The 21,842-nt window shown below is 57.8% G+C and overlaps 1 protein-coding gene across 5 annotated transcripts; it reads right to left on the bottom strand.

The window, feature by feature from the left end:
* Window positions 1–11,797: 11,797 nt before the first annotated feature.
* ECEL1 (endothelin converting enzyme like 1) lies at window positions 11,798–20,576 on the bottom strand. 5 transcript variants are annotated; one of them, XM_086335344.1, is made up of 19 exons: window positions 20,424–20,576; window positions 18,545–19,434; window positions 17,742–17,810; window positions 17,526–17,636; window positions 17,357–17,449; window positions 17,043–17,167; window positions 16,180–16,402; window positions 15,885–15,977; window positions 15,557–15,655; window positions 15,244–15,318; window positions 14,942–15,045; window positions 14,602–14,660; window positions 14,448–14,499; window positions 13,789–13,856; window positions 13,505–13,629; window positions 13,115–13,180; window positions 12,664–12,759; window positions 12,380–12,456; window positions 11,798–12,237 (listed from the first exon to the last, which is right to left on the bottom strand). In XM_086335344.1, exons 2-19 carry the CDS (start codon window positions 19,328–19,330, stop codon window positions 12,138–12,140), a joined length of 2,421 nt encoding a protein of 806 aa, XP_086191470.1. In that variant the 5' UTR covers window positions 19,331–19,434; window positions 20,424–20,576; the 3' UTR covers window positions 11,798–12,137. The 5 variants fall into 5 exon arrangements, with proteins under 5 accessions (XP_086191470.1, XP_086191459.1, XP_086191480.1 ...); XM_086335333.1 differs by lacking the exon at window positions 20,424–20,576 and having other exon boundaries at window positions 18,545–19,866; XM_086335354.1 differs by lacking the exons at window positions 18,545–19,434; window positions 20,424–20,576 and adding an exon at window positions 18,285–18,392.
* Between the last annotated feature and the right edge of the window lie 1,266 nt (window positions 20,577–21,842).

The raw sequence follows: 21,842 nt of genomic DNA, 5'->3' as shown, positions 1-21,842 counted from the left end.
TGATACAGGAGTGATACATGTGTGAAGAGAAGCCCTTAGGTGGGGGCACAGAGTGTCTGGGTGAGGGGGGTCAGGGTCACATCAGGAGGTTAGGGAGGGGCTGATGAAGGGCTGACGTTGAGCAAAGACCAAAGGCAACTCAGAAGGACAGTGGTGCAGGACTGGGTGTGGTCAGCAGGGGGACTGGTTGGGGGAGCCTGGCGGGTCAAGAGGGTCAAAGCCGAGAGAGTGGGAGGACCGGGGATCAACTGGAATTTCATCCAGAGTGTGGGAGAGGGGTGGAAGACTCTGAGCAGGGACATAACAGGACCGGAAGACTCTAGAAAATACCCTGCTGACCTCTGAGTAGGGAAGACTATTCTATTTCTTTTTCTGTTGTGCGGGTGTAGGTGGGAGCTGGGAAACCAGAGAGGAAGTACGGACTCCTAACATTTCTGACCTCTGTCTGAAAATATTCAGGAGCACCCACGCCAATATAAAAACACTGAGTATGTGAGAGTGAAAGTGTTAGCCACTCACTTGTGTCCACCTCTTTTGCAACCCCATGGACTGTAGCCTCCCAGGCTCCTCTGTCCATGGGATTCTCCAGTCAAGAAAACTGGAGTGGGTTGCCATTTCCTGCTCCAGGGGATCTTCCCTACCCATGGTTTGAACCCGGGTCTCTTGCATTGCAGGCAGATTCTTTACTGTCTGAGTCATGTAACCCACCCCACAGACACATTCCAAAGAATTTTATAGGATTGAAGACAGCCACATTTTCCAATACATTTTACAAAACTACAGATTTCTTTGTACTTTTACAAAGTTGCAGGGAAAGCATTTTGCCCTCACTAGAAATGTTAGTATGACTGAATGTGCTTCCTTATTTACTAAAATTTTGATTTCGCACTGTAAAACTTCAATCTGAAGGCCAGGCTCTCAGGACAGTTTGCTTCAACTCTGATTTTTAGTGACTGTCACAAACCATGGAGCTGAATGGAAGGAGGGCTTTACTAAATTACTGGACTGGTTTTTACACTCCACCCACCAACTGTGCAAAGGCATTTTGTTACAATACAGCTTGTGTGGTTCAACCTTCTCTGTTGTCAGTTAGCTGGTCCAAAAAACCAAAGGGAAAGAGCTGCTTGTTTATGTTTCATAAATGGATTCAACTCCCAAGGAAACTCTTCATTTTCAAACCACAGGTTTGAAAAACAGATTATTCTGGAATTCGTGGTGATGGTCACACAACTTTGAATATTCTAAAAAAAAACTGCAGAATAGTACACTTGAAAAAGGTGAGTTTTATCATACATAAATGAAACCTAACTTACAAAAACAGTTTCTGTTTCCAAGCTTTTAAAAAGTGTGTAGGTCCAAGTGTTGGCACAAAATCATGTCCATGGACACATTTTCAAGCATCAGTTCTAAAATCTTTACCATGAAGGGGCAGATGCAGAGAAAGTATGCTTATTTTTTTCAAGCTTTTGTTTTTAGTGCTTAAGACTGATAATTGCTGATAAAATAAATTTTTACATACCAGGTATGGGGAACTCATTCTGTCTTACACGAGTTCACTTGATTTTTGGCCTATCAAATATACTTTGTACATCTAATTTAATTCTTAAGAAAAGGGCACATTGAGTAGGCATAAAGAATGTTCAAGTTAAAAAAAATTAAAAATTCCTCCCTTTCTGGGACACCAATCCTGGTCCAATCCTGGGACTCCCTCCCCAGCTGCCAAGGCCATACTGACTCTCTTTATGTGCTGATCTGATTTTTTTTTTCAAACCTTGAAGGAATGTATTCATGACTTGTTTTATTTCTTTGTTCTGACAATATGTAAAACCATGCTGAAATCCATGCTTCTCCGGAGCAGTTTCTTCCAGTTTCCCCCAGACAGCAGGCTGTCTTCCAGGTTATAGTCCTTAGTTTGGCTCAAATAAAACTTTACAATTCCTACTAACATTATGGATTGTTTATAGATTATTTCTGTCAACATGCTTGTCACCTAGAGAAATATCAGCACGTTGAATTTTAAGAAGGAAAGGGAGTCAGGAAGAAAGAGGGCAGAAGGACTCATGCCAGCCCCCTTCAATATCTTGCCATAAAGATGGCTCATTCTGTGGGGTTAATCTGGAACATTCTCAAGGTCACACTCAATCCCATTACCAAGACTATCATGAAGCTTCTCCCTTACTCAGACAATCTTGGTTTTAGAAAGTGAACACCATGGATGGCTCCTATTGCATTTTATGTGCTCTCGAGGCTTCTAGTTCTTTCCTGCAATGGTTTGACCAGAGATAGCCTTTGCAGGTTCTGCTGCCTCTGCAGCTTTTATCATCCAGAATCATTTTTTTTTTTTCTTTAAATGCTTCCCAACTCTTTTCTCCGCCATCCTGTGTGTGGTTGAATTTGCACCTCACCACATCTTCTCACAAGACTTTCAGTCTCAAGAGATTCCTGGTCAAGATACAAAAGCAGAGTCATCCCATTCTCAATGGATTCAAATGAAAACTGGCAATAAAATCAGGTACACCTCCAAGAGAAGACGTTGGAGGAGAACCAAGCTGAGTCTACAAGAAGCCTCACACAGGAATGCACACATTCATACTGTGTTAAGGCCTGACTCATTTGAGAAGACCCTGATGCTGGGAAAGATTGAGGGCAGGAGGAGAAGGGGACGACAGAGGATGAGATGGTTGGATGGCATCACTGACTCAATGGACATGGGTTTGGGTGGACTCCGGGAGTTAGGGATGGACAGGGAGGCCTGGTGTGTGTGGTTCATGGGGTCGTAAAGAGTCGGACACGACTGAGCGACTGAACTGAACTGAACTGAAGGTCACCTACACATCAACCAACCAAATCACAATAATGAGACCATCACTGCTGTCTGAACAGCTCATGGGAGAGACGGAATGCTTGGCTCCTGATGTTTGCTCTTTCCTCACTAGCATTCTTTGCAGCTCAGGAATAAATAAGTGAAAGCTTTGTTGGAAAAAAATCCTTCCCACTAGCTGTTCCATCAATGGATGCACTTGCACTCTTTTCCCCACATGACATTGTTTTTTATTAAACAAAGTATGAACTGTTGGAAATACATCTTCCCTGCCACATCTTTCCTTTAGTGGATCATACACACACAAAGTGGTCTGTGTATTTCATTATTGGAACAGAATCCAGCAAATACCTTAAGCTGAGATGTGTAGAAACATCTGTACTTTCAGCCAACTGACTGTATAGCAAACCTCCCACACTGGGTAATTTGCTCTAACACTTTTTCTTCAATCTACAGCAATGTTTTCTCTACATCTTCCAAAGGTATTTGCTGACAAAGAAATGCCTTTCGGTTTTTCGACAGATCATTTTCTGTTCATTGTTTCTGCCATTTTTACTGCAGCAGAAAGAATAAATGTTTGCCTGGTGGTAGGTGTTTTTCGTCTTGTCCTATTATGCAAGAAACTTTAAAAGAGCCTTCCAAATATTTATCATTGCTTAGGGAAATATCAAAAAGTACGAGGTAGAACAGCACATCACTTTAAACATCACGGGGAAAAAACTGTGGGGGGGTTGTCTTCATGTCCTGAAAGCTAAGGTTTTAAATGCCTTGCAAACCAGAGAGGTTCATGCTGTTATTGAGACTATCTCAAGGTGCCCCCAGAGCAAACCAATGATGATGGAGGTAGGGGTGCTTCAAACAGTTTGGTTTTGTTTAATGTTTTATGTTTGGGGCTGACTTCCCGTCAGCTCTGTACCATGGGTGATGAGCATGTGTCAGGAGGGAGGAAGTAGCAACCACTTAACCTGGTATGGATTACAAGTATTATTTGCAGTCTCTTTACAAGAAATTTTTGTAAGCCCACTTGATTTCTTGGGAGGAATCATTTGTTTAAAACTACATTAGATCATATAATCTATAGATCTACTTAGCTAGACACACTCAACTTACTCAGCCTCAATCCACCAGAAGTGAGCAAATGAGAAAGGAACACAGCGTCAGCCCCCTGCCTGAAGTGCCCACATTCTCTTCCCAGGACACCTGCCAGCCATGCTGGAGGGTGGGGGCCTGGTCAAAACCATTGCAGATAGAGAAGAGATAGATAACTTTTTTTTTTTTGACTGCACAGCATGTGCGATCTTAGTTACCCAACCAAGAATCAAACGTGTGCCCCGTGTAATGGAAATGCAAGGTCCTAACCACTGGCCTGCCAGGGAAGTCCCCAGATAGAAAATTCTATTTGAGCCAAGTGGAGATTATAACCAAGTAGGAAGTCTTTCCGAAAACTCCAAGGACTGCTCCCACACATTTTTCAAATAAAGGATCATACATTAAGAGGAGACAGCCATATTTTACACAAAGTTCACCTAAAGATGCAGAGTCCAGACAAGCACATACATAGTGAGCAACAGGTCCCAGAACCCCTTATGGGATTGGGAAAGAAATGTAATGTACTAGGAGTTACGCTGCCTGTGTCAGAAAAAATAAAAAACAACACTGATCTTCATGACAGAGCAGGCACTTGCAGCTTCAAGAAGGTCGGCTTCATGTATAATGCAGATGCAGGCTGCACACTAGGGAGGGCCCACTACGGGCAGGGAATGCATTATGCTTAGATTGCCTTGCCCTGCCCCCAACATAAATTTTACTTCATCAGGATGAAGGTTCCAGGATGGAGTGAAAGTGAAAGTTGCTCAGTCATGTCTGACTCTCTGCAACCCCATGGACTATACAGTCCATGGAATTCTCCAGGCCAGAATACTGGAGTGGGTAACCTTTCCCTTCTCCAGGGGTTCTTCCAAACCCAGGGATCGAATCCAGGTCTCCTGCATTGCAGGTGGATTCTTTACCAGCTGAACCACCAGGGAAACCAGGGCTGATGGCCCAGGTTTGTGGCAAGGCTGGAATGAGATAAAGCCTGGAAGAGCTGGACACACGTTAGGCACTCTGGAAGGACTGATGTCCCTTCAACCAACCAGTTGAGATCTGAGTGGGAGACCAGTCATCCTTGGGCCCCAGACAGAACTCTCTCTTTGGGGGAAAAAAAAAATTTATTTGGCTGTGTTGGGTTGGCTCTTACAGTATGGGCTCAATAGTTGCAGGATGTGGGCTTAGTTGCTCCTCAGCAGCAAATGGGATCTTAGTTCCCCAACCACGGATAAAACCTACATCCCTTGCACTGCACGGTGATTCTTAACCACTGGACCACAAGAGTAGTCCCCCAGACAGGACTCTTAAGATCAACAATTCCTGATGACTACAGGTGCATCACTCCCTGCAAAGTTCAGACTGGGCTCTAGGGGGCGCCCCAGGTTCAGTCCCAGCCAAACCTGTAGCCCAGCCCAGCCCTGGTTTCTGGAGTCCCTCCTTCCCTCCGACCCAACCCCAACCCCTGGTCCCTGCACCAAGCCCAGCGGGGCTCTGGTGACCACACAGGATGCTTCCTGATGGGTAGGCACAGGTGCTGCCTGGAAATCTCGGGAGACCTCAGACGAAATGACCTTCATCCTGACCTTGTGGCCGATGCTCCCATCTGAGGCTGTGATCTCCCCTGTGTCTCCCGACCTGCTCAGCATCTGCATGACCAGCCGTTGTCCCTTTCAGGATGCCTCCCCCATCCCTGTCTCCAGTAGGGGTGGGGTTGGGGATCCAGAGACCTGCAGGAAGCTGAGTCATATTCTTAGTCTCACACTCTGATCTAAAGTGACCCAGGGCCTGCTTCCTCCAGGTGAACAGAGCTTCAGGGTCGATCCTGCACACACGCCAGGCCACAGCCCAGAATCCCCTCAACATCCCCTTGCCACCAGGGATGCCCAACCTGTGCCAACATGCCTGGCATGGTGCCCAGGAGCCAGTTGTGTGTCTCTGGAGCCGCCCCTCGGGACGAAATAGCTGCCCCACCATCCAGATGTTGAGGCCACCATCCACCTCAGTAGGGAGCATCCAGCTCTTTGAGGGTTCTAGCCCTTTCCCCCTTTTATGTCCCCAGTAAGAAGTGCTTTTACTAGTCATAAACACACAATGGAACTCTATTTGTAAGAATTAAAGACATGTCACTCTTTTTTTTTTCCTGCATGAAAACAGGTTATTTATTGGTGAGATAATTAGAAAAGCTCACTAGATGTCCCAGTTCCTGGTCATCAGCAGCAGGGCACCCCCTCCGCCCCCACCCCAGCCGGGGCTCCTCGAGTGACAGGAAAGTCATCTCCTTCAGACCTCTGTCAGTGGTGACCGCCATGGTCTGGTCCCATGGGAATCTAGGAGGGTTTTTTATTACTATTTACACAAAGTAGACCAGGAGAGACGCGGCTTTGCAGCACTACAGGACTGCGGCTTGGGGATCTAAGCTGCCTGTTGCCCAGTGAATTGGCCTGAGTGGCAGCCAGAGGCTTGCAGGTCCGGGCCCAGCTGAGGTCTGGGGGGGGGGCAGGCACCATGTCCTTTTCCTCTGACCCGGTGAGCTCATGCTGGCTCGCAGCCCGACTGCAGGGCTGCTCAGAGGGCTGGACCCGAGGGATGGGAGGTGTGTCCCCTGCAGCCCCTGCAGTGGGAGCCCCCCACCCTGTGCAGGAGGCAGGGAGCGTGGGGAGGAGGGAGGCATCCATGGGCCTGGCTGGGCCGGGCCCTTGTTGAGGACAGCGGGCCACAGGGCAGAGAGGGGCTGAAGGACACCCCCATACTAGTGTGGGGGGATGCGGTCAGTGGAACCTGAGGGTTGGTGCCTCAAGGGTGGCCTGTAACTGAGTGAGGGCTGAGAACCCCACCAGGGCCAACAAATAGGCCCCAAATGAGCCACAAGCCGTGTCCCAGGAACACAAAAGTTGGTGTTAGGTCTGCAGGGTTAGGAGCCTGGGGTCCCCTTGACCACACAGGGCTGAGACCCACCGGGGTGGAGGCCTGATCCCATGATAGCTCTGCAGGACAGGACAGGGTGCAACTAGCTTTCACCAAAGGCGAGGGGGCCTTGGGACGTGGTATCCCCGCCTGCAGTGGTTTTCGAGGTGAAGACATCTGCCCTGCCCAGCCTCAGGGTGAAGTCCACGCTGCCAGAGTCCTGCTCAGCCACATGCCACATGCTGTCCAAATTCAGGGTCTCCTTCAGGAAAATGGAGCCTGCAGAGCAAGGACTTCTAGGGGGAGGATGGGCTGAGAGTCATACTGTTCTGAAACCTTCAATAATCCCATGAAGGAATTATAAATAATGTGCTCGGAGGCCTGCATTTTTCTGTAAAATGTTCCCAAGAACTGCCTCATGTGGTTACCTGCTGTGCAGTGACAGGTACCCTGGAGGCTGCCTGGCTCCAAAGCAGAAAATGTCTCCGTTATCCAGGAGCCCTCTGGGACCCCCGCAGGCTGGGGCAGAGACTGAGGTGTCTTGTGACCCCTCGCAAGTCAGCAGGGGAAACGCCATTGACTCTTCGTGACCCCATGGACTGTAGCCTGCCAGGTTCCTCCGTTCATGGGATTTTTCAGGCAAGAATACTGGAGTGGGTTGCCATTTCCTTTTCCAGGAGATCTTCCTGACCCAGGGATTGAACCCAGGTCTCCCCCATTATAGGCAGACTCTTTACCGTCTGAGCCACCAGGCAAGTCCAAGGAGTGGAAGACGGCACAATTCACTCCCTTCTACAGTCTCTCCTCAGATGTGGGGTTGGGGGCTGGAGGATACAACTGCCAGGGTCCTGCTCAGCGATGACCCCTCTAGATTCAAGTCCAAGCTCCTACACAGGTGGACAGGGGAGACAGAGGAGGAGGCTGGAATCTGGAGCTCTGTGCTCTGCCCTGTTCTGTCCTGTCCTGTGGCAGGGTGGCCCAGGGGTGGCCTCGGGAACCCAGCACTCAGCCCCTGCAAAGGCCTGGAGCTGGCAGAGGGACCTTGTACCGGGGGAGAGTGGGTTCCTCAAGCCAGTTTAGGGGAGGGGTGAGATGCCCCGAGGGCTTCCCAGGTGGCACTAGTGGTAAAGAACCCACCTGCCAATGCAGGAGACATAAGAAACGCGAGTTCGATCCCTAGGTCGGAAAGAGCCCTGGAGGAGGGCATGGCAACCCACTCCAGTATTCATGCTTGGAGAATCCTATGGACAGAGGACCCTGGTGAGCTATGGTCCATAGGGTCGCAAAGAGTCAGACACAACTGAAGTGACTTAGCACGCGCGCATACAAGGTGCCCTGAAGGTGAGAGAAGGAGGCAGCGAAAGGGGCCCTCCAGCAACCAGCCCTTCCATGAGGTCTCTGACTCCACCTGCTCCCTGGGGAGGAAAGGATTCAGGGTACTGCCCAACATGGGATTACGGAGGTGGGGACGTAAGGAGGAACCCAACCCCCTGAGAACCCTGCAGAGGTATTTGCTCGTGGAGGACACTGGGTTTCCTAGCATGTCTGGAACAGGGGCTCTAGCCATTTAAAAATATTGCTTCTAGGGCTCCTCACGGGCTGGGGAGCTTGGGGTCCCTGGGGTGCTGGACATCTGGGTCTGCATACAAGCAACCACACAGGTGGCAGAAACTTGTATGTGGGCTCCACTGAACTTGTTGGAAAGGCCTGGGGGGCAGGGCTGCTCAGGGACACCTCGATGGCCCTGAGGACTCAGCTTGGGGCTCTCACTGCTGGAGCTGCAGCTGTGCAGTCTTGGGGTGGTGGAGGGGCCCACGTCCAGCCAGCACAGGTGGGCCCACCCCTCACCCACAGCCCTGCGTCTACGGGTGATGCCCGAGCCTGGAGAGGGTGAGACACTGGCCAAGGTCAGGCAGTAGTGACCCCCGGGGCTCAAGGCTGGGCCTCAAAGCTGCGGAGAGCAGAACCATGAGGCTCGACACACGAAGGCACACAGGTGGGTGCCTGGAAGCTTCAGCGCAGTTGTAAACCATCCCCCACTCCTTTATTCCCCTGCTGTTACATGCTTAGTCGCAGATTGCTTTCTGTCATCCCAATGAGCTCTGCTCGGAGGATCCCTGCTGTGGGCCAAGCCGTCCTCCTTCTCTGGGAGGGATGGAGCCAGCCTTGCGACAAGCTGCCCCGGGGCGACTTCTAGAATCGCTGCACAACCGGAAGGACCTTTACCAAGCGTTTGAGCCCCTCAGCCAACACAAGGGAAACAGAAGCCGAATGGGCGGCTGTGCTGAGCTGGCTCAGCATCACGGCCAGTGGGTCCTCAGCTGGACTGCAGGCACAGGGCCTAGTGGACAGTGAAGTGGCCGCCTCTATGCTGTGTGCTGGGTTTCCCAACAGGACTCATCAAGGGGAGATGCTGAGGGTGGGATGGACATCCGGAGCTCAAGAGGACCCAGCAACCAAGACGCGTCCATCAGCCGACACAAGCAGCGTGACCCTAGGCAGGCACGTGACTCCCCTCAGTTTCCCTGTCTGTAAAAGGGGCTGCCTCTGTCCTCCGTCCTCCGTCCACTTCACTGGGTTGCAATGAGGATGCTCTCAGGATCTGTCTGGAAAGGTAGTCTGGGAACCAATGGGTGACACCCATGTCACCACTGTGCCCTGCAGGGCCACCCTGTAGCTCTGAGGTCCTTGGCTGTCTAAGTTTCATGGTCCCTAAGGGCTAGGGTGGGGGTGCGGGGGTGGGCTTCCCAATGCAGGAGATGTAAGAGCCATGGGTTCAATCCCTGGGTCAGGAAGATCCCCTGAAGGAAGGCATGGCAACCCACTCCAGTATTCTTGCCTGGAGAATTCCATGGACAGAGGAGCCTGGCGGGCTACAATCCATGGGGTTGCAGAGTTGGACATGACTGAAGCAACTTAGCACAAGGGCAGGAATGCTGTCCTTGGGATGCCCTTGGTTTGTGATCCCTCTGACCTCTGGTCTCCCTCCGTCCTCCCGGAAAGGTGCAAGGAGCCTGCAGCCCCAGGTAGCAGTGATGTCATCGCTGTGAGCCCAGCAGGAATCCATCAGGTTGAGGGGGTCTCCAGTGGCCTCATGGCCTGTTGTCCACAACCCTGCCAGGAGGGTGGGTAGTCCCCCCCAGGACACAACTGGGCATGAGGGCCCTGGCCAGCAGCTGAGACCCTCAGGCTTCCCAGCTTCCAGCTCGGGACCAGCCTGGAGGCCAGGAACCCCGTACCCTTTCCCAGAGGCCCACCTTCCTCTACAAGCCCAACCGCACTGGCCCCCTCAGCTGGGTACAGACGGGAAGGAAAGGAACTTGGCCCCAGGAGTACCTGGGCTTCATGGCACTTCCTGTTGGAGTCTCACCCCACTGGCCCCCCTAGCCCCAAAGGCCTCCCCTGTGCCAGCTGGGAGACAGGAAGGATCTGTCTTGTGTACAGCTGGGCCACTCAGGGAGCCGGAGGCAGGGCAAGAGGGGGTGCCTGAGGATCTAGTTTCGAACCAGGATGCCAGGCCAGAGGGAGGGGGTGAGGCATGGGACCAGGAGGTGCAGGGCAGATCGAGACAGGCAGCTAGACAGGCTCTGCCTTCATTCCACAAAACGTGATATGCACATGCCCAGCCCAGGGGGAAAGAGGCTTCCAGAGGAAACCAAGGAAGATCCATAAACACAGCACTTCTAAGGAGCTCTGAATATGAGGGCCCCCTCACTACCACCACCACCACCCCAACAGGCAGCTCCCAGCAGGGCTCTGTGGCGTGGACTGATGCCTGTAGCCTCTGTGTGTGCAGAGCCCTGCCCCTCAGGAACTCGGCCACTCCCCATTCTATGGGGTCCCCTCTTCATTCCTGCCTCTTCTCTGTGGACCCCCCTGCACCCTCCGCTGTGGCTCCGTCTGTGTGGTGGGTGTGCCTTCCGTCTTCCCCTCCCCGAGTCTGGGGTATCCAAGGCTCAGATAACAGAGACTTTCTGAGAGCCTCTCAAGGCTGAGAGGTGGACGGACATTCTCTGAGCATAAAGACAGGTGGTGGACTGGCAAGAGGTTCACCTCTGCAGTGGGAGACAATTTAGGCACACCCACAGGGCAGGGCCCCGGGAGCGGCTGCCCTCTCTAGGCCACCCCTGATGTAACAGAAACAGGTCTGGAGGAGAAAGGGCGGCCAGCCTCATCATTGCAGACCCCTGGGACCCCTCAGGGGGGCTCCTCCCTCCCCTTGCCCTCCTATCCAAGACAGAGCAGCACATCTCCTCCCCTCCCCTCACAGCCACACTGGGCCTCCCCCCCTTCCCCTGTGCCCCATCCCCCACCACTCCCTTCCTTCTCTCTTCCCAAGGAGCTCCTGCCCCTGGCTGGAGGGGATGCCTTCGGATCACAGGTCATGTCCTCTTTCTCCAAGAAGATGAGCCAAAGCCTGGCCTGGGCTCCACGAATGGCTGGGGACACTGCAGAAACTCCTGCAGGGGTGAGCAGGGCACCACTCTGGACACCCAGGAGAAGTCGGGCCCCAGAGTCACGCTGGCGTGGAGGTCACTGGGCACGGCGTTCTGGCCCCCATAAGGCCAGTCCAGGGACCTCGGCAAAACTTTGAGGTGGGGGGGCAGACTGGGTGAAAGTGTAAAAGTGAAAGTGAAACTTGCTCATTCGTGTCCGACTCTTTGTGACCCCATGGACTATACAGTCCATGCTCCAGGCCAGAATCATGGAGTGAGCAGCCCTTCCCTTCTCCAGGGGATCTTCCCAACCCAGGGATCAAACCCAGGTATCCCACATTGCAGACGGATTCTTTACCAACTAAGCTATCAGGGAAGCCCCAGAGTGTATGGTTGGTAAGAAAGACAAGAGCCAGGGAGGTGGGACAGAGTCGGCCCAGCTGAGGCCACCAGGAGGGGACAAGAAGGTCTTCTTTAGGTCCCATTCCATTAACGCAAGGAGTTCATCCAACCCCACCTGCTCCGGGGGCCCCTGAGGAGGCCAAGGTGACAGTAGAGCAGCTTTATTGACCAGACTCAGCAGCAAGAACACAGTGAAGGTGGGGGCCTGGACAGTGCAAACTGGTGGAGGCTCTGGCTCCCAAGAGCCCAGTCTAGGGACCTTAGAGTCTCTGCCCCACGCCCTCCTGGAGCCCAGCCTCAGCCCTGCTCTGGGTCTCTCCTGGAGTGGGAGACAGAGGGGCGGTGCAGAGTCCCAAAAGGGCTGGGGAGGCGAGGACGAGGTGAGGGGTTCCCGAGTGGACCAGAGCCGGGTCCATGCCTGCCCCGGCAGCTGGCGGGAGGCGGTTCGTGCAGGGAGGGAGGGGGGCGCAGGTGGGCGGCCAGGCTCACCATACAGAGCACTTGTGGGCAGGGTTCATGGGCGAGTCCTTGGGGCAATGGAAGGCCCGGCCAAATTCCTCGAACTGGGACACGCTGCCCAGCACCCTAGAGAGAGACCCACAGAGTGTGGGTCCCAGGGGCCACCAGACCCCAGCTGTCCTTTCTCACCCCACCACGTCCCCCCTGCCACACCCCCCACCCCACCAACACAAGGAGGGGATGAGCCCCAGGCAGGCAGGGGGCGGACCTGTAGTGCTCCGGTGCGTGCTTGTCGGTCAGCACCTGCAGGTAGATGGACTGCGACCGCCGCTTGATGCACCAGTTCTGGGGCCAGATGGGGGATGGAGGGGAGCAGCGGGGGCGTGAGGCCAGGAGTCCACGGACCAGCCTGTACAATCACTCCTTCTGCACACTAGGTCCTCATCCCCCATCACAGCCCAGGGGAGGGGGGTGGGCATTGCCTCTGAGGAGTGGCCCAGAGGAGACGGGCTGGAAGCTGACCCCAACCCCACCGGCCCCCACCCGGCCCACCTGGGCAAAAGCGATGAAGAAGAGCTGGTTGTGCGTATACTTGAGCCGGTGCAGCGGGTGCTCAGGGCCGTGCTCACGCACCCACTTCTGATATGCCTGGGGGTGCAGAGCATGGAGCTGGGGTGCCCGTGCGGGGCCACCTGGCACCCTCCACCTAGCCAGCCGGTCACCCACCCCAGCTCCACACACCGCCCACCAGGCTGAGCCCTCGGGTCCCTAACTTCTTCCCTCTCCAGAAGGCTAAGCCCAGGCAGGGGCCACCTCCTCCAGGCAGCTCTCTTTGCTTTCCCAGAAGTTGAGGGACCTAGGAGGCCCTCTGCCCAGCACAGTACCTTCCCCTCCAAGACCAAAAGGACGGGGTCAGGGGGGAAGGGTGACGAGGTCTCTAGCCCAGTCCTCAGGGTCCCCTAGCCCTCCCCGCAGGGGTGGAGGGCATGGCAGGGGGGCTCACATAATAGGCAAGCTTGAGGCCGCCCATGTCTGCAATGTTCTCTCCAAGCGTGTGCTTCCCATTCACCTGGCGAGAAGCAAAGAGGCTGGAGGCTGCCCAGGCCTTCTGGACTCCTTCAGGTCTGGCCTCCCTGGGCCCTGCCCTCTCCCCACCTTCCCTTTCCCAGAAACTCTGGGTAGGGCTCCCCCACCTTGTGCCCACGTGCGTGTGCGTCTGTGTGAACTCACGCACGCATCCAAGTCAATGTGCACCCGGACCCTGGCAGGTGTGTAGGGACCAGGGTCCCAGGTTTGTGCAGGGCCAGGAGTGTGCCAAGGGGCATGCACACGCCTAGTCTGTGCTGGCCAGGCCCGCCTGAGGGACCCCAGGGACACGAGGCGGGGGCCCTACCCGCTGGTTGTAGACGGTGAAGTTGTCGTAGAGGTGGACGATGCACTCGGCCTTGCGCAGGAAACGGCCGTAGGAGGCCTCGGTCCACCAGTGCAGCAGGCTGCCTGAGCGGTCATAGTGGCCTCCTGGGGGCAGGTGGGGCAGGCTGAGGCTCCCTGTCCATGTACCCGCCAGCCAGCAGGCACGGGGCAGCTGCGGGGCCTCAATTAGTCCTCACCACCCTGCCTCCCTCACCCCCCACCATTGCCTGTCCCCCACCTCCTCAGGCCGCCTGCAGGCCTCACCCCAGTCATCGTAGCCGTGGGTCAGCTCGTGCCCGATGATGGTGCCGATGCCCCCGTAGTTGAGAGACCTGGGCCGGGGCAGTAGCGTCAGGCCCCAACCTCGCCTGCCCTCTGAGAGCCCCACTGGGCTGCTGCCCCGGCGGTCTCAGGAAGCCCCGGCCAGGCCACGAGGTAGCCCAGGAGGGCCAGTGTCTCCACTGTCCCAGGACTCTCGTGCCTCAGCTTCCTTGTGGGGTATGTGAAAGGGGCCAGTGATACCTGAAAGCTCTTTTAGGAAATAACATCTAACAGATTTCGGCGGTCAAGGCGGTGGGTGGAAACAGGGGTGGAGGGTAACTGAGGCACCCCATATGGGATCTAGCCTTTTTCCTAGATCTTTTTTCTTTAATCTTTTCCCTAGATTGCTTCACTTTTGAAATGCCCAGAGAAGCCTCAACCCAAGTAAAAAAGGGACTCCGGACATTTAAAAGAATGAAAAAAAAAACCAAAAACAACCTACACCTTTTTGTAAATAACCAATGAAATGGGATTATGGGGACCCAGGGTTGCAACTGACTCCTGTGCCCAGCCTGAGCCTCGGGCAGTCTGAGCAGTTCCCTGCCCACCCTGCAGACAAGGCCATGGCCGGGACTCTGGCTCACACCAGGCCCCATACTCACTGTGGAAAGTCAGGGTCGTACAGTGTTGGCTGCAGGATTCCAGCCGGGAACACTGCAGAGAGGGCGTGGTCAGCAGGAGACCCGCCCCACCTCCAGGCCCTGCCCACCCTCACCACAAACCCCACCCCAACCCCGTCCCGACACGCCCCCTTACCCATCTGGTTCTTGTTGGGCAGATAGTAGGCATTGAGTGCCTGTGGGGGGAGCAGCCACCTGTGGAGGGAGGCTGGGGTCAGCTGGGGGAACCCACACTCCGTCCTCTACCACCCCCTACCTCCTAGCTTCTCCTCCTTAAAGAATGGCCTGATGTCCCAGCCTAATGCTATGTCCTGGGCCTCTCCCAGGCGGACCCCACACCCTACGCAGGCCCGGTCCCCCCTCCCCATGCCAGCATGTCTGTGAGGCAGTGTGCCCTCCTCCAGGCATTGTTTAGAAACACTGTCTCCATGGCACACCATGGCACCCCTGACCCCTGCTCCAGGCCAGGTACCCACGTGGACTTGTCCACCTCCTGCCGGATCTTCTTGACTGAGAGCTGGATGCTGAAGCGGATGCTGTTCAAAATGTTCTTGAAGTAGGTCTTCTCGTGGACCTCAAACTGCACAGGGGATGGGCAGCACTCAGCAGCAGGCCAGGAGGCAGGGCCAGACCAGCACCAGGCAGGTCCCATGCCCTCCCAGTGTCCATCAGCTGAGGGCTTTAGCTCCTTCCCTGCGGTGGTTGGTCTCCATGGGGGTCTTGGCCATAGGCCTGGAGAAGCATGGCTGGTTAGGGCAGGGGCAGCGGGCAGGCCCACCTCATACTCCTTGTCCACGGCCTCGGGTTTCAGCAGGAAGTCTGGGTAGCCCACCATCACCATCATGTACTGAAGCTGCAAGCGAGAGGGTCAGGAGTGGGCCGGGGCCTCAGGAGATAGCCCCCTAACCCCCCAAGGGAGAAAGCTCCAGGGCCAGTGAAGGAGTGGGGCTCAAGGAAGCGGGAGAGGAGGCTGGGTGATGCCAACTCCACAGAGGCATCTTTGTCTCTTTTGTTATCCCAGCACTTGGCATAGAGTAGGTACTCAATGCGTGTTTATGGAACCAACATATGGGACTGGGATCCCATCTCACCTTGGCCCGTGCGGCCGCCTTGGTTTCAGCATCCATCCAGTCTAGCTCCTCCAGGCGCTGACCCAAGATATACTTGATGTCTTCTACCAGCTGCTGTACCTGCAGGGTCAGGGGTCAAGGATCAAGGAATCAATCCAGGAGGCCATAGCTCTGGGTCCCCAGCACCTGGAGCAAGGGGTACCCCCCTAATCATTCAGCACCACTTCCAAAGCCCAGAACTTGGTGCTCAGCACCAAGGGGAGACCTTGGAGGTAATAGATTCAGGCCCTGGACCCTGAAAGGAAACTCAGTCTGGAAGGGGCTAACTGCCCCAGCAAAGATCACGTACATTCCTAGGGCCATCCCACTGAGCATGGCAGAGCAGGCCGGGCAGGAGCTTGGTGGGGAGAGCGTCCTGCGGCTGACAAATCAGGTAGGCTTCCTGGGGGAGGAGGCCCAGTGAGGAGCACCCTGGAGGCTCAGAGAGGGCTCAGCCCTCCCTGAGCCTGGTGCCCCTCGCTGCAGGGGGGATGTGTGGGGCTCCCCGTGCTCCTCATGCTTGGACCACAGTCATGCAAAAACTTCATCCCTGGCTCAGCATCCACTCCCCCACTCCCCAACTCCCCAAGGCCAGGCAGCCTGACCTTGGCCTTGCTGGCAGCCGAGAAGTGCTCATGTACAAACAGGGCACCGAGTGCCATGCCAAAGTGACGGTTGGCCTGGCCCAGGCAGACACGGGCCAGCTCCTGTGGCTTGTCGCTGCCCTCCATCTCCCGGGCCAGCTCGTGCAGTGCCTCTCGGAATGGCGGGGACAGGTGCTCGCTCAGGACCACCACCACACGCCACACCAGGTAGTTGTGCAGGATCCTGAGGGCCAGATGAAGCAACGGGGTGTCCTGACAGGCGCCCCCCCCACCCCCCAGCCCGGGGCAGGACCAAGCACCTGCACAGGACTGAGGGTCATCCCAGGTCCTCCCAGCCCCAGTCAGGGAGAAAGGCTGGACCCACACACAGCAGATACACCTCGGGCCAGGGAGAAAGCGCTGGGTGCTCCCGGAGCACAGGCCAGCACCGTTTTCCACTTGCCGTGTGGTGGGAGTGTGGGCACTTGGGGTGACTGCCTATCTCAGAGCTGGCCTCGAGGGGCCTCGGCTCCTTCCTGAGATGGGGCAGAGCCCAGGGAGGTTTTCCTCCCTGTGGCCCTGGGGGAGCAGAGTAACTGCCACAGCAGTTTTAACTTCAGGCTCACTCGAGTCTTGCCATCCCCACATGAGAAAACTGCAGCCTGGGAAACTCCCGGCCCTGCCCAGGGTCCCACACAGTAGCGGGGACAGCCAGGCCTGAACCCAGGGATCGGGACTCCTTTTCCAGTGCTCCTCACCTGCCTCCCCAATGCGGATACTGGACAGAAATGGAGGCAGGGATTCCAAGCTCTCCAAGCAGATAGCTCTGGGATGCAGGGGAGGGACCTGGGGGAGGGGGGCAGGTGGGTGACTGGCAGCCCTACCTGCGGGGGGTGGAGCGGATGAGCTGGGACACCTGCTGCATGTAGTCTGTGGCCAGGAGCACCACCTCCTCGTCCTCCGAGAAGTCCTCCTGGAAGATCTGGTCCAGCAGCCACTTCCACCGCAGCTGGGGGGGCCACGGATGGGGACGGTGGGACCAGGTGTGTCAGGGACCACAGAAGACAGAGAGGGGGCCAGGGAGAGGCGACCAGAGGTCACAGGAGTCCATGGCCACGGAAGGCCTCGGGGAGGGGACAGCCCAGGGGTCCCAAGATCAGCACCTCCCCACCACGCCGCAGGGCTGGGTGGCACTCACGTGGGGGGTGATCTTCTGCAGTTGCCCTAGGGTCACCTTGTTGTACACAGAGCTAACGTCTCGCCGGAGGTCATCATACTCGGACACTGTGATCTGGGGATGAAGGGCAGGGTTGACCCAGCCCCGCCCGAGACTTCCCGCCCCCATCAGGAAGCCGGTGCCTGCTCACATTGGCCAGCCGCTGCTCCAGCTGCAGGATCTCCCGGGCCTTCTGCTCCACTGCCTCAGCACCCAGGAGGCTGAGCAGGCGCTCCATGAACACCCGGTACGCTGCTAGGATCTGCACCAGGAAGGGGCAGGGCAAGGATGCAGGCGGTGCTAGGTCCTGATCCATGCCGCCCGGAGCCCCAGGGCTTCCCCAGAACTCCATCCCATGCTCCCACACCTTTTCACTCTCCTCGTCCTGAGCTAAGTACAAGGTCCTTTCTGGCAGGGTGAGCCCGTCCTGGTCAATCTGGGGAGAGATGGGGGTCAGACATCAACACTCCGGGTTCCTGCAAACAGACTGAATCCCCTTCCAAAAGGCAAACGGAGGACTTGCCAGGCATCCACTGTCACAAGCCCCCGGAGCATAAAGACGACAGCCCCCGCCTCAATCCAGAGCAGCTGATCTAAGCCTCCAGGACTGACTGGCCTAGACTGGGGACTGAATGGGTATGGCTCCCCGGCCCCCACCCTCCCTACCCCCCGACCCAGGTCCCCGCCACCCGTCCCTGTCTTTCCTCTTGAAATCCTTTCCTTTCCCCACTTTTGAGGGGCACTCTAGCTCGCACTGACAGCTGACCCCTGCCCGCCCCCCCACCTCCCATACCCCCCCCACCCCCCATACCCCCCCATCCCCACCCCCCGCCACCAGGCATTCCAGCCAGCCTCAGCCCGACAGGCCTGTCACCACAGCCCATCAGCACACCCCTCCCAGAGCTCTCACCGCCTGCCAGAGGGCTGGGAAATTGCGGCTCCCGCGGCTCCGCTAAACACCGCAATTACTCGAGGGAAATTACTTGCGCCCTCCTCCCGCGCTCCGCCGGTGTGCGCTCCCCTCCATTCCCCTAACCTCCCTCTTCCGCACCGGTGTCCCGGGCGCACAGGGCGCGCGGGGCAGGCGTGCCAGGCCGAGGCACTCCTAGTTCCTAGCCGCCTGTGGGGGTGCCCTTGGCGGGGGGTTGGGGGGGGTGGTGGCTCACTCACGCGGATGACGTAGCGCGAGGAGTTCCTGTCATCCAGGCTGACAGTGAGCGAGAAGAGCGCGGCGGCGCTGTACACGCCCTGCGCCTTGTACAGCAGCCGGTTGAGGTCCCAGCGAGCCGCCGCCCCCGGGCGCTCCGCCGCGCCGCCCAGGTCCCAGCCCCCGCAGTCCTCGATGACCTCGAGCATGGGCCGCGGGCCGAGCCGTTCGATTTCCCGCATGTCCAGGCAAGAGCGGAAGAAAGCGCGCACCTTGCGCTGGGCCGCGCCCCCTGGCCCGCCCCCGGGCCTCGCCAGCAAGCGCCGCAGGCGCTCCTCGTTCTGCTCGCCGATGGCCGCGATGGTGCCGTAGGTGAGCTTGTCGTCCGGGATGGCGTGGCGCCGCAGCCAGCCGCCGCACGCGAAGGAGTAGAAGTCCTGGCATGGGTCTATGCTGGCGTCCAGGTTGGCGGCCAAGAAACGCGCGGCGCGCGCGAAGGCCTTCCGCTCCGGGCAGCCCTCGGAGCAGGCGGCGCCCCCCGCCGCCCCCGGACCCAGGTACTTGAGAGCCAGCATGGCGGCCAGGATGGCACAAAGGCCCGCGGCGAACACCAGCCCCGACAGCAGGCACACCTCGCGCCGGTTCCAGCGCGGCAGCCCGGCTCGGGCCCCGGTGGCGCTGCGCCCCGCACCCAGCGGGAAGCCAGGGGGCAGCGACGTTCCCCGTGAGCCTCCCCCACCGCACCGGCTCACGTACTTCACCTCCTGGAACTCGTCGTAATGTGCTGTCATCGAATACGGGGCCTCCATGGCTCCGCTGCCGCCGCCGCGGAGCCCTGGGCGGTCTCTGCTACAGCAGGCTGCACCGGGCCGCCAGGCTCCCAGCCGGCCTCTGCATGGCCCCTGGGCCGCAGCTGCAGGAAAGGCAGACAGGTTCAGAAAGGCACTGGGGCCCGACGGGACCCACGAGCCCAAAGAGAAAGAGCACAGGCCTAGGTCCAAAGGCTGGAGGCCACCCAGAGTCCCCAACAGCGAGTGGGTCTGGGGCCTGGCCTCCCTGCGCCACTCGGGGTTGGAGGGAGGGAGAAGGCTCCGAGCGGCCACCAACCACTGTAGGCACTGTCCGTCCATTACCGTCCCCTGTCCCCGCACACACGTGCCCGCCGCAGGCTGGGGAAGACCCCTGTAATAAAGCGCCGGGCACCGGGCTTGGCACATAGTAGGCCGTCAATGAAAGGCTGTTTCTCTTCTCTTCATTGCTTGCCCCGGACCTGCTACAGCCAAGGCCAGATGGGGGGAGGGGGGAAGCGGAGGCCGGGAAAAGGAGGTGTGGTCAGTGCGGCGTCTATGCGGGCCCTGAAGCCGACTTCAGCTTTCCGCACTGGAACCAGACGCTCAAGAAGGCGCCTTGAGAACCAAACTTTGTCCTCGCAGATGTCCGCAGAGCCATCCCCGGCCCTGTCCTCTCTATTCAATGGCCAGAACCCTCACCAGTCCCTTTGCCAAGCCCCCGCGCCGGCGCGCCGGCCCGCCCTGGATCATGGAGAAAGCCCCGACGGCCCTGAAGGACCCGGAACCGGTTCCGTCCCGCGTCCTCGCCCCCCGGCCCCTCCCGGCTTCAACAGGTTCTCCCCGGAACCCAAACTTGGACGAAGTTTCATCCCCGGCGCAGAGCGAGCTGGTCCGGTGCGCCCCGAGCCCTTGGTGCGCAGCCTCCCGAGCCCTTGGTGCGCAGCCTCCCGCGTCGCGCCGGGCAGTCCGCGGAGCCCGAACCCCGAGCCCGCGAGTCGCCGCCGCCGCCGGAGCCGGAGCCGCGAGGACGCAGACAAAGCCTGGAGGCTCGGCGCGGTAGCGGAGGTGGCTGACGTTGGCCGCGGCGGCGGCGGGCTCGAGTGCCACTTACCCGGCAGGTGCGCGCTCGGGCGGCGCGGAAACAGCGCAGATGGAGCCCGAGCCGGAGCCGGAGCCCGGGCGGAGCGGGGCGGGCGGCCGCTCTCTCCGTGCGCCCGCCGCCTCCTCTGCTGCCGCGCCGCGCTGCGCCGCCCGCCGGCCCCGAGGGAGGGGGCGCGCCGGCGGCTCCACCCTCCTCCGCGCGCCCCCCGCACCCCCTCCTTCTTCCTGCCTGCATCCCGGCTACCTGTCAGCTCGGTGGCAGCTCGGGGGCGGGGAAGGCGGCTGCGGGAACAATCTCCCAAGGGTCTGGCACCGACTCTGGGCTCGGGAATTCTAGTCCCGAGAGGAATGAGGGTCCCGGGTCCCCTCCGATTCGACGCCCCCCCCCCCCCCCCCACGCAGGGATGCCTGCCAGCCCGTCTGAAAGAGGCTCAAGCTAAAGCTGATGAGACGATGAGCCAGCCCAGCCCAGCCCACAGGACTGGAGCACCGTCCAGGGAGGACTCACGGATAGGCTGTGGGGAGCGCTGAAATAGTGCCAGTACCGCCTGGACCAGAGCGCTTTCAATCAGGGGTTTCCCAGTCCTCTCCTTCAGCTCCTGTCCATGCCCAGGCCCACCTCCCAGCTCTCTCCACCGCCCCCCCACCACCACCTCCCCACCCCCGCCGAGGGCGCCTGGGTGTTGGTTGGCAGTGATGGAGGAAGGGTTCTGGAGACTGCTACAAGAAGGGGCCACAGGGCCAGACTCAGCACTTCCCCCAAACCTTGGCTGGCCGTGGTACCCGCTGGAAGCCCCTGGCCCATGGGGGAGAAAACGACTGGAAAGTTATGAAAGAACCCACCCTGCAGGAGCCAGCTCCGGGAGCCTGCGGGCTCTGCCTCAAACAGGCCCTTGGACCTCAGGACCCTGGCATTTGGATAGGTGGGAGACAGATCAGCATGGGGGACTATGAATTTATCCACCCACTTCTGGTTCCATTTGCGTTTGTTGTTTGTAGGGTTTTGGCTGTGCTGCATGGCATATGGGATCTTAGTTCCTGGAGACTGTACCTGTCTCCTGCACAGTGGGAGCATGGAATCTTAACCACTGGACCAGGAGGGAAGTCCCTCAACTTGCTTTTTCAATGTGGGACCTCCCTGCCACGACTCCCAGCCCCTGGACACGGCCTGCTGCTGCCAGACCTCACTCCACACTGTGCCGGCAGGGCCTGGTCCCTGCAGGACACACAGAACTCAGGGCTTGCTTCTTGCGTGAATGATACCATTTCCGGAGTCTCTGCTTTCTCTGCCCTGAGCTGTCCACCCACTCTGCTTCCACGGTCCCTAGCAGGGCACCCCACAAAGCACCAGTGCTGCCAGGCCTGAGGGTTCCAGCTTGCAGGACTCACCTAAATGGAGTTAGAGACTGCCGGAGACTGCCATGGGGTC

Source organism: Bos grunniens, chromosome 2 (genome assembly GCF_055505025.1).
Source record: "Bos grunniens cultivar Pamir isolate PY7600 chromosome 2, Bosgru_T2T1.0, whole genome shotgun sequence".
NCBI lineage: Eukaryota > Metazoa > Chordata > Mammalia > Artiodactyla > Bovidae > Bos > Bos grunniens.
This window is presented reverse-complemented; position numbering and strand designations above follow the sequence as displayed.

Coding starts and splice junctions, on each gene's coding strand:
- ECEL1 (XM_086335333.1), bottom strand. CDS start 19,738: ATGTGCCAAGCCCGGTGCCCGGCGCTTTATTACAGGGGTCTTCCCCAG. Junction 14,500..14,601: donor GCCCAACAAGAACCAGATGG/GTAAGGGGGCGT, acceptor CCCTCTCTGCAG/TGTTCCCGGCTGGAATCCTG. Junction 13,630..13,788: donor CCACGGCTACGATGACTGGG/GTGAGGCCTGCA, acceptor ACCTGCCCCCAG/GAGGCCACTATGACCGCTCA.